Source organism: Colletotrichum karsti (genome assembly GCF_011947395.1).
Source record: "Colletotrichum karsti strain CkLH20 chromosome Unknown Scaffold16, whole genome shotgun sequence".
Lineage (NCBI taxonomy): Eukaryota > Fungi > Ascomycota > Sordariomycetes > Glomerellales > Glomerellaceae > Colletotrichum > Colletotrichum karsti.
Window position 1 is genome coordinate 725,078 of NW_024065916.1, and position 11,720 is coordinate 736,797.

An 11,720-nucleotide genomic window follows, 5' to 3' on the forward strand; every position below is an offset into this window, starting at 1 on the left:
CTAGCCACGATCCTCTCCCTCCACGATACCCTTATACAAAGCAACAACCTCCTCCCACCTCAGCCTTCTCAAGAACCCCCCCTCAACCAAGCCTCTCGCACTCGTCCTGTCCTTAACAACATACTGCGTCCCGCCGCCGGGCTGCTCGAACCCGGGCGCACAAGCGCCCGCAAAGACCTCAAACGGCTTCGCAATCTCGTACACGCGGTACATGTCCGCGTCGGAGTCGTCGACCCTGCGGGCGAGCTCGGCTTCGGGGGTGATCGTGAAGTTGAGGCTGGCCGGGGAGAGGCTGCGGTTGGCGAAGGCGGTGTTGAAGGGGGCGAAGTAGGGCGTGTCTTCCTTGCCGAAGCGGTCGATGAGAACTTTCGTCCCGGGGGTTGGGCGGAGGATGGTAAGCTGTTGAGGAGGGCCGGAGAGGAAGCCGTCCCATTGGGGGTTGGGCCATTGGGCTTGCTGTGAGGGGGTTGATGTGTTAGTGGTTTTGGTATGTGAGATGGAACGTTGTCAGGGTGAATAGGGGGAGTGACGCCGGACGTACTGTGGTGTTGTTCGGGTACCATCTGTCAATGAACTCCTTGGGCGTCTTGTTGCCGAAGCGTGAGTATCCTGCGAGGAGGACGTTGTTGATGTGAGTGTCTGGGAGCTTTTCCGGGCCTAGGCGCCAGTTTTTGAAGAGGCAATGGGGGCCAGTGTTCCTTCCTGTCTGGGATGATTCCGGTGCCATCGTAATGTTCAGCTGGAGGAGACATCTAGACCCGACGTCGCATTGGCGTAGCTGCTGGCAGTTTGTTGCCGATATGCTCGGAATAGAGGTCAGCAAGTCTCTGTAGTCGAAGTCTGGATTTTGGCGACTTGGAGGACGTGTAACCTTATATCTCAGTGTGCCTCGGGGTTGATATAACACCTCTCAGATACCAGCACTCCTTTTCAACTACCACAGAGCAAGTGTTAGGGTTTGCGAATCTTCAATGGCTTACCATTCAGTAGACTTTGTGCTCGAGTTCAGCTGACATTGACGCTTAGCTGGTGTTGAAGTTCAGCTGGTGTCGAAGAAGCCATGTCTCAAATGACCGTTCCGCCCCCCGAAAACGGTCTGGACGTGTCAGATATCAGCATCGTAGTTCAGCTTGTGACAACAAGCCTCTGTTGAGATATCGTGACGTTGACTTCGACTTTGGTTCACAACGTATGTCAACACTCAGTGTGGCTTTGCAAATCCCGTGATGGAGCCAGCTGGACCTCGAAAGCGGCGGCAATGAGACATTCTCTCATCATATACTCTGCTCGGCGTTCGAATATGGCATTGATCGCGGAGATTCGTATGTTGAATGACCTGATTTGATATTGCGCTATTGTCTCCGTTTACATGTCGTGAGTAACCACAGTTCAATACATCGGCATAAATGGCACGATCCATTTCCCACATCCCTCATAGATGACGGATAGAATAACTCTTTCCGAAGAGACAGCGATAATCGAGAGCCGTTCTAAATTCGCCTAGCGCAGAGCCTTGAATGGGTTTGTGGGGGACCCTGAAGATGTTGACTGCGCTCGCTTCTGGTTATAGCGGTACATATATCACGATATGAATGTCAAATTCCTGTGCCCCTTATTACATCTGCATCAAAATACACTGTCCAGAAAAAATGCCACGAAAGCACGGATTCCCAAGCATTGTTGAGCGGAAATATTGCGCACGACCTGGTGAGCGTCGCGGCAACTGTTTCGTTGACAGCAATAAGAAGACTTGATAATGATAAGAAGTCACAGATATCCGTCATCAACTTGACCTTCACGCTTCATGCGCGGAGTTGATGATGATGATGATGCCTAGTTGTTGTCAAAGTGAGTTTCGTCTCATATCTGTTAGTCTAGACCGGTCTTTCAAACAATAACGAGTAGCGAAGTGTCACTGTCCACATGGATCAGAGTACCACGGGAAGCGCGCGTCGCGGCGGCTCGACTCAGCACGACGAAATCGCCTAGCCGTCGATCAATCACGCGTGTGAATGCAAGCTGGCGTGATTCACGACGTTCCGACTCAGGCACGCCTCAAACTTGACTTGGCCACATCCTGGGCATCTGCTTAGCTCCGACGGCTTGGCTACTGCCGCCAAGTAAGGCAACGTGAAGAATCCACGTCCAGAATGCGTTGATAAAAAGAGCATGTCCGCCCTGTCAATCACCTCCAAGAAAGTTGGCGTGCGTCGCCGAGACGTTGGCATTCCAGCGCCGAACATTCTCTGCGGCGGTAGTCCTGGGAAACCCCGCCGTCGGATCAACCCGCGTGAGTTCGATGAATCATGTCACCAACTGAAGAGATAACCCGTTCTGCAGCCCCCGTCGCCGCCCGACATCCGAAATGCTCTTCGCCCGGGAAACGATATCGTCCGGCCAGCCCGTCGCGCGATGAGCCCGGTGCGCTTGCTCCGGACGGGGCCAGCCAGAGTTGTCATGACATCGGGCCAAGGTTTGAACTCTCGCGAGATCTCACCTGCGGCTGACTTTTAAAATGGGGCGCGTGACCTTTTTTTCCCCGCGAGAGAAGGTTGAAGGTTGACGGCAACAGCTGCCATGCCTGCCGTAGAAGGAGTTGAAACGGAGGCGTGGAAGGTTGGGCGAAGGCTATTTCTGGCAACTCGGAGGGAAAGGGGTTTCGTCATTCCGGTTGGATTTGCAAGGAGTTGTCATCTCTTTGTCAGTTTTCTCCGAACTCTGATCGGCCTGTTCCTGGGGTAGGGCTGGCGTTTGGCTTTCGGCGGTCGCCTCGAGGCATGACGACGATATTGACGGTGGTGGTGGTGTGGTGGTGGTGGTGATGACTGTTGTGGATGTCTTGCCGGGGATTTTCCGGGAGATTTGCGGCGTTGAAAATACGCGACATCTCATTCGCTGTTGGAGGCGGAATACTGGACCCTGAAGAAGGAAGGTCGGGAGAAAAGTGAAAAAAAGGGACTGACGTGATGGAGCGAAAATTGGTCAGATTCATGCATCGAGCAGAGAAGGTGGGATGACTTGCGGCTTAAACTCATGCGTTAGGTTGTTATTGCCTCTTCGGAACTGCCGCAGGCTTTTGGTGGAGCGTCTCGGTGGGCAAACCGGGATTAGGTAAGCTGGATAGGTATGACGCGCTTGGCTCGCTAAGATAAGGTGGACGATAAAAAAATCGGGAGACGGCGATAACGATAACGCACCTTGGGAAAAGTGCGGAGGCCGGGCTGTGGTGGCGCCGGCAAATGAGCGGCGGCGGCGGACCATCCTGCTGTGACCAACCGCTACGACTGGCTGCTGGCCCGTGTCGAGGGTCCGGGCCGTAGTGTTGTCAGTGGCTGACCTAATGCACCTGGAAAAGGCAGTATCTGAGTCGACTTTGGGCTGAGAGCGGCAAGTCCCCGTCGGGCCTCACTAACACGACACACTGGGTGTGACCACTACGGCAAGCTAAGGCGGTGCTGCAACGGCCAACCACGCACGGGACCGGCTGGACGGACTGGACGGACTGGTGAATCCTTACTGCCCTGTCCTGCGCGGTATACTTTTTTTTACTGTGACTGACTCTGACTCTCGGAACTTGTCGCGGAGGACGGCTGTGCACGTCTCATCAAGTAGGTAATGTGCAGGTTACCTAAGGTAAGGTAGGTAGGCATTCGGTGTTGGGTTCCATTGTTCCAGTTCATGTCAGGTTCTGTTGGTGGTGGTGTTAGTGAGGCCTGACTGTCGACTCTCTACCAATGACTGTCATCGGGTGTCTTCCTGACTTCAAGATTGATGCTGGCCTTCCCCCGCCTGCCTCATCAAATATCATTTTGGGTGATGGCCAAATTATAATGCTGTTTGCTCCTTCCAGCTGCGGCCCAAGAATTAAACTACCGACTGCCGTTCCGAGCCTCCTCTTCAGACTTCCATTCGGCTCCGTCATTCCTCTCCAGGGCTACCTTATTTCTTGTTTCCTTTTTCCACTTCTGCTTCCTTTTCCTGATTTCTTGTCAAACCACCTACCAATTGATCTTCCGTTGACACGTTGTTTCCCCCATCGTCATCGTGGATACCGCCGTATAACGACTCCCATCTCGTCACCGGAAACAAAAAAAAAGCAGATCATATCATCATCATCAAATCTCCGTACTGGGCGACCCTGGTTGGTGTTATCTTACCAACACCGTACGTCGACTGACCGCCTGCCCAGCTCGTCCTCGTCCCTCGCGTCGCATTGCCGTACATACAACACCATCTCGCCAAATCGTCTTCCCGGCTCCTACGCACACTAAGACTAAGATTACCTGAACACGCCGCACCCGCACCCGCACTCGCCACTGCACCGCCGTCGTCGCCCTGTGCTTCGCTGCGTTGCCCTGCGTCGTTGCCCTGCATTCCTGCCATCTGCGACTCTACCACGACTTACCTACGGATATCTCGCCTACGCAGCAAAGGAAGCAAGCAAGCCTTTCTTGCGCATCTTCCCGTCCAAACACCCTCCCAAGTGTCCGGCGCCCGTTTCATTTCTCGACCCGACACAACAGCCCTGAGCTACCGCTGCCGTCGCCTTATTTCCCCTTTGTTTGGCCTCTCCAGAGCAAGGGACCTGCGCCTGCAACAGGACACTTCTCCGTTTACCTTGCCTTGCCTCACTTCGAGGTACCTGAGGTATTCAGCTCCAGACTGCCACCGGTCGATCGACACTCCCACACTCTCCGTCAAAGACGACTCCTCCCTTATCAACACCCATTGGGCCATTTTCTGCCGCTGCGCACGCGACCGACCGCGTAAAGTGGCTTGGGCAACCGAAGCGACCCCAGCGCAACGCTACTCGCCGCTACCTTTCTGCCTCTAGGCAAAGGGTAACCTTACCACCCTTGGAGTTGGACCAAGACCAGACCACGCCAGACCATTCATTCCCCCAAGGTCTCCAACAAGTCGTCTCCCAGTCTCCGTCTCCTCGGCCAACTGACTGGGCCCTTACCTGACGAATACGGCTGCCCGCCTACCAAAACAGTTGCGCCCAGCATTGTTGACCCCCCCGGTCTCGCCATCAAGGGTCTCTGAATTATTGGGACTTCATTTCCCCCACCATCGTCAAAGCAGCCCAGGCCAATCTCCCTTCACCTTCCAGTTTTCCCTCTCCGTCCCGCCTGACAACCAATTCCCGCCATCCCCGACAAGATTCGACTCGTTTCGATTCCTGACTGCCATGACCTTGGAACCGCCTCAATCTTTCCGAAAATCTTAGCTTTTCGATCTTCCGCCAACCCGTCCACCATCCGTCACACACGACCATGTCCGTTTGCGTCGAGCCGTCTCTACCCCCAACCGACGACGACCATCCCGACGTCACGAACAACGTCCACCGAGACCGAGACGACTCTCCTATCGATAGGCGACCGTCGCGAGACGACTACCATGCCAACGCCAACGCAACACAAGAGTTGACCTCGATCATGACCGCCTCCATCATCACAACAATCCTCAACACCGCCTCCAACCCCGTATCTCCCGGCCCCTCCAGTCCTCCTCTCGAACAGGCCAAGAGCAATGACTTCGTGCCCCCGACACGCCCGAGCAGCACTCCCTTCTTGCACCCCGATCAACGGAACTCGGATTGCTGCTATCCGATGGCCGACGCCGATCACGCCGACGCCTACGGAGGCCCGGCCATGACCACGTCTCCCTACTCCCTCGAGCCTACCGAGGCTTCGCCCTCTTTGAACCTCAACGACCTGCCCGCCGAGATCCACGAGTGCATCCTCGATCACCTGTTCGGATACCGCGTATCCACGTCTTCCAAGAGTTCAGTCGGCATGCAGAGCGTGACCAAGAGCTGGGGAACCGCACTGCGACACTCGCGGCGCAGAGAACTGTCGGAGTTGGCCCTCGTGAGCCCTGTCTGGAGGATTCTGATTCAGGAGCGCCTGTATCGCCATATCAAGATCAAGGCGACGGTGGAGTCGCTCGAGATGGCCATGATCTACTTTAGCGAACACAACCACCTCAGGCGCTATGTGAAACACATTGAAATTTGGTTCCCCGTCTTTCAGCCAAAGTACGGACCGCTGGCGCTAAGCACTACTCTCACCCTCCCAACCGTCACCATGGACGGTTTGACGAATGCGACTTACACCCTTCCCGCCAACAACTGCAGTCTCGAGGAGGCCTTTTCCTTTGTCTCCCAGGCACTGCCCGACGTATGCGTTCTCACGATCGAGGGAGGCGAGAGGAAGAAGGCGCCAAAAGTGCAACACAGCTGGCAAGGACGTCCTGCGGGCTGGCACCTGCCTACCCTTGATTCGGTGCGCACGCTGGTGACGAAGGGTCAGTGGAACTTGATGCGCGACGACACCGATTTTGCCTCCATTCTCGGCTCTCTTCCGAACTTGAACGAGTGGCACGGTTCTTACAGCAAGCCCAAGTCCAAGAGTTACTTGAGCATGGCTAGCATTCTCCCCAAACTCCCCACAAACCTCACGTATCTCAACTTGTGCCTGGAAAGCGACTACCGCCGGGAGTTGACGTGCCCCCCATTCTACATGAAGGTCTCCAACCAGGTTCACTTCTGCACTCGACTGGCGGATGCGACACCCGCGCTCGAGCACCTGGCTTACACCGGCCGCATCTGCAAGGCATTCTTCAACATGGCGGCTATCAGGTCGGACCCGAGAACGACGCGGCTCAAAACAATCGACTTGACTGTCAAGAACTGCTGCCGTCCGGTTCCTCAGTTCCACGACTCAGGAAGCGGGATTCAAGATATGAACTTTATTCATGCCTTCGAGATGCTTGTTCTTGCGGGCATCCACTCGATGTCGACTCTCAAAGCGCTGGACTACCTGCGGATTCGGTTTGTGGACTTGGGTATGTTTCCTCTTGTTTCATCGTATTTGCTCTTCGCTAATCTTTATTGCAGACTCGCCTGTCCCACCACTGAACCCATACTTTGTCCTGCGAGACGGCTGGTGTTCTGGCGTCTGGAGCGACAATATCCTGGCGGAATTGAACCGGGTCCGGCCAAACGCAAAGTTTGAACAGCTGAGCGAGTCATTTGGCGAAGTGGGATTCAACAAAGACGGGCGCATGATCATTAGCCCTGATTATCCCCGGTCAAGAGTCTTGTCTCTGAAGCTCGCCAACTATGCACTCCTGGCGGGTAGTGTCGCTGCCCTGCCATGAAGTCCCCACCCCGACCAGAATCGAGAGTCATATACCGAGAACGAACATGCTTGCGCGGGGGCAGCTCATGTTTCGGTCTTTTTTCTTCCTTCATATCACGACAACAACGAATATGCAAGCACAGCAACAAGGGATCACGGGGAATGGGCGTTAATGGGAGGTTTCTGCGCCATAGAAAGAGCATCATACCCCTAATCTGGTTTGGGAAATCCTGGGTTCATGATTTTGTCTCGTCGACGGAGTCCGGGTCTGACACATGGATTGTCATAATATGGAGTCTGGGCGGAAGGGGGGCAAGCATTGGCAGTTCTGTTTCTTCGAGGCATATTTCCGTCTTTGGCTCCCGCATTTCGGAGGGTTTTCTTTCCTGTCCGCTTGTCCTCCAGTCATACATGGCCATCAAAATGGTTTCGTTTTCGCGTGGTTGATGTCTTTTTCTGTCTTGCCGGTCTGTGCATGTTGTAGAGATTCTTAGTGCGTCCAAAAGTCTGTTTAGCACTCATACATATCTGCTCAAATCTATCAACAGTGTCCCAAAAGCTGCAGTACATGAGAAGGAAGTTGGCTTCGTTTATGTGAAGGTGGGTTGACGAGCAGCCCCAGACGGAACTTTGTTGTGTACCCACTCCACGCTTGTTATGATTATGATTGTAGCGAATTTGGGCAGACGAAATATATAGTAGGTTCTTTTGTGAATCTCATCTTTTGATCTTCGCCGGTTGATATCTTCATAGTTGGGTCTGCGACCTTAATAGGGCATCCTATCTTTCATTGGCATTATAAGAGGCCCTGGTTTGAGCCCATTATTTAGAATAGTTCTACTATTATTTAAATTAGGCGCTGAACGTTTTCTTGAGAACTTGTACGGGGTCAAGTAGTAGTATTGCTGCTATAAGAATCGCCATAATAGAAGGGTTTAAATTGCTAAAGCCCCTTTAGAGCACACGGCGATAGTCTACATACCTGGTTCACGTAATTCCAAAGCGCATGCTTGCAATCACATTTCCACCTCTGCAGATGGAGGAGGCATGTGGGACTCCTCCTCCCTCATGTTCTTCCAGGCCCCTTTGGGAAAGTGACAACCTTCGTTATCGCACCAAAGTATGTGCTTCAGCTCCGCGGGTTTCGCAAAGGGACGGAGCTTCATGATCGACCGTAAACCCCAACCGTAACCCATTGAACACCACGATGTGAGGTAGGTCTCGCTCCCAACCTCCCTTAGGCTTCTCTCCCAAGCGTACGCCCTGCCGCAGGCCTTGCAGGCGATTTCCCCCATCCAAACGCCCTCCTGCTGCCACGGAAGCATACCGTCCAGTATGCAGTTCGGGCCCGGGGCGAAGGACAGGTGGGGGCACAGTATGTCGTCGTGCTCGTCGCCGGTTTGGTGGTTGAGCTCCGCCTGCGATAACCGCTCGTTGGCGATCTTGCCGTCTTGGATCCTGGACAGAGGGATTCTCCATTTGTACTCGAGTTCCCGCCCTGCGAAGCGCAGGCCGGGACATTGTACGTCCTCGGTGTCGGGTCCGAAGCACTCTTCGCAGGTCAAGAAGCTCGCGAACCGCTCCTCGGGCTTCTGCGGAAAGCGATTAGATATGTGACGATCCACTGCCTTCCGCATACTGGCGAAAGTGGTATGCTTGTGCTTGCACAGACGAGCCTGGCCATGAGGAACGGGGCAGTAGCGTCCGGTCGGGTAACATTTGTAAGCCGAGTCCCAGAACGACCAGTAGTTGAAGGCTTCTTGTGGCTCGGGTTCCAGAGACGATAACGTTTCCCGATACCTTTTTTTTGCACTCGTAACACCACACACAGGTATCTACGACGCTATGCACGAGCCGCTCGAAGTCCAGGCCGTCTCTGACGGACCGGCAGGGCTCGCAGAGCTTCTGGCGGTCGAGCAGCGAGATGATTTGGTTGGCGGCGGCGTGCCTGGTGTGGTGGTCGGAAGGGAACTCGAAGTCGCAATCGGCAAGCAGGTCGAAGACCTTACGCGGTAGCTTCTTGACGTTGCCACGTTTCTTCTTTCTTCACATTGGGTAGGGCGGTGGTCGAGCTTATGAGATGTGCCGTGTGGAATAGGACGATCTTTCCGCCATACCAGCGCAGGTGGCGTGGCCTGGACCTGTCGTGTTTCTCTGTGCTCCTCCACTGGTCGAATTGCCTGTCCCCGAAGAGCCGGGCGAATTTGGACGAGACCTGGCGGATGAAGTAGAGACCGGGCACGTCGAGGAAGGACATGATTTCGAGGAGGAGCTCCTCTGGAAGGCGTTGGAGTGTCATGTTGATCTTGGGGATCTTCTAATCGGTAAGTTCCTTGGATCAACCTTTAAAGCTGGGAGAGCAGATACCACGTTTTATATGTGGTCAAGCCCTTCAGGAGATATATGTTGCGGCTCTTCTGAAGACGTTAAGGTTGGTTGATGCTGGTAGTATCGCCGAAGAGGTATCGGTAAAAGTTTGGCTTCACCGTTAAGGTGCGTCACAACACAAATTATTGAAACAGCCTCAATAGACATTATCTCCTTCGATTTGGAAAGTAAGAGTAAGCACGGTAGCTCAGTGGCAGAGCGATGGAACTTAACCCATAGGTTCCTGTATCGAAACCAAGCCGTGCTCTGTTATGTTTCCTCCCCTTTGCCTTTCACTTTCCTGCCCATGTAAACTGCTATATTTGACTCAAAATACGCTATAAAATCTGAGCCGTGCTCAAGACATAAGGGTCAATACGGATAGTCAGGATATTCCTTTTCTGTCCTCTTCTACCCCCGTCTGCCCCCTTGACGAGGGGGATACTCCCTGAAGGAATCTGTTGATACCAGGGGCGAACTACAGAGGGAACTAATAAGTGAATTCTTTCGGAGTATCAAAAATTGGAATGTGAGACACATATCAATCAACTTGGTGATCGCGAGGCGCTTTCCTTCTAACTCAAGTTATGCTTGGATTCAAGTCGTCCTCGAACAGGATAAATTTGTTCATTCAATCTTAGCCAAGCTCAAACACGTTGTACTCAAAAGGACTAACTTAAGCAGTCCAGTGCTGGTCGCAAGTTGGCCTGAATCTACGAGCACGTAGTGGCTCCTATGACTTACAATATACACATCGGGTATGTCTGAGCTAATGCTCTCTACTACCCCGAAAACACAGATTGTGTAATAAAAGCTCAAGAAGTCTCCTTCAGCGAAAGACTGAAACTCTGATTGGACAAACTCGATGTTGATTACAAAGACAGCAGCAACATCGCGGTCCGAAAACGCCGGCTCGCTCTTCGTCGGACCTGTTCGACTCATGCCAAGCTGCCAACGACTGTCACGAAACACCCAGAAGTCGAACGACCAACCGGACGTCCGCAAGCCACCGGGAAGGTTTTAATAATGCTGCGAGGGTACATCGGTGAGTCGGCACTTTGGAGGAGATGGTAAGTGGTGGTGGTGGTGGGCTACCTACCCCTCATTTCGATGGTGAAAAGGCAACCGCACTCTCCAAAATCCTAATGAAGATCGTTGAAACGTCGAGAGACGGGACGAACGAATAGGAATGGTCGGAGTCGAACCTTACCCCGGGTTATGGCAGCGAAGGGAATCACGGGGTCCTAGCTTGGGTTGCTGGGCTGGGAGGAACATAAGAACCGTCTTCCCCTCTTTCCTTACCTCTTGTGGTCGGGCAAGATCATTTGTCTGGTAGACGGCGTCTTCGATGAATTAGTGTAAAAACTACGTGTAAATAACCAAAACAAACATATCACCCGTGGATTTCATTCAACATGGCGCCCGGAGACAAGGCTAAGGCGAAGTTCTTCGCCATCATCGAAGACCCGAAGCGATACGACACGACTTGTATGTTAACCCCAAGAACTCAAGATAACACATGGACACTAACGGAACCATTCCAGGCTACAAGAACAGGCCCATGGCGACTCGAACCCCGTCCGGGGGTTCCGACTTGACGAACGTCGTCAGTCGCCGAGAGAGTACGAGCAGTACGGGCTCGAATAACCAGCGGACCGGCGTTAGAAACATGCTCAAGAACTGGATGAATCGTCCGGCATACTGAATCGGCGTTTACATGGGGACAAAGTCGATGAATACCTATCTCGAGGGCCCTCAAACCATGGACATGACATGGAGTATGGAAAGCAGAATGCCAATTAGCGAAAGTGAATGAGATTTCAAGTAAAGCATACTTTCGTCTCGTGAAGAAACTCCACATGACTATGTACTGATTACGATAGACGAGGGGTTGATGATGGAGTCATCAATAACATGAGCTTTCACTTTCTTGTGTCATGTTCCCATGTTCCAAGGCAAAGTATGATGACGAGGGGGATTGGTATTGGGCTTCTCGCGCCGAAAGCTCACTGACAACAGTTGTTTTCTCCGTTGAATGGTAAAGGTAATTGATGTCAACTACGTCTTCCTGGCGTGGGATAGACAAGCTCATCCAAAAGCCCGGATGTTGATACGTCGTCAAGCCTCACCAGGCAGCCAACACCATGTGGCTGCCTGGAACCGGTGCTAGCGCGGAACAAGTATGTCAGACAATACTCGCGTAAGCCT

General features: G+C 53.2%; 3 protein-coding genes across 3 annotated transcripts; 2 read left to right on the plus strand and 1 right to left on the minus strand.

Annotated features, from left to right (window-relative positions):
- Positions 1-727, minus strand: CkaCkLH20_05739 (uncharacterized protein; the record flags this gene model as incomplete). Its single annotated transcript, XM_038888457.1, has 2 exons — positions 1-456; positions 542-727. The coding sequence occupies 2 exons, from the start codon at positions 725-727 to the stop codon at positions 1-3; spliced, it is 642 nt and encodes a 213-aa protein (XP_038746354.1).
- A 4,549-nt stretch (positions 728-5,276) lies between these two features.
- Positions 5,277-7,164, plus strand: CkaCkLH20_05740 (uncharacterized protein; the record flags this gene model as incomplete). The annotated part of the gene is made up of 2 exons (XM_038888458.1): positions 5,277-6,849; positions 6,902-7,164. The coding sequence occupies 2 exons, from the start codon at positions 5,277-5,279 to the stop codon at positions 7,162-7,164; spliced, it is 1,836 nt and encodes a 611-aa protein (XP_038746355.1).
- A 3,763-nt stretch (positions 7,165-10,927) lies between these two features.
- On the plus strand, positions 10,928-11,217 carry CkaCkLH20_05741 (uncharacterized protein; the record flags this gene model as incomplete). The annotated part of the gene is made up of 2 exons (XM_038888459.1): positions 10,928-11,000; positions 11,057-11,217. 2 exons carry the CDS (start codon positions 10,928-10,930, stop codon positions 11,215-11,217), a joined length of 234 nt encoding a protein of 77 aa, XP_038746356.1.
- Positions 11,218-11,720: the final 503 nt, after the last annotated feature.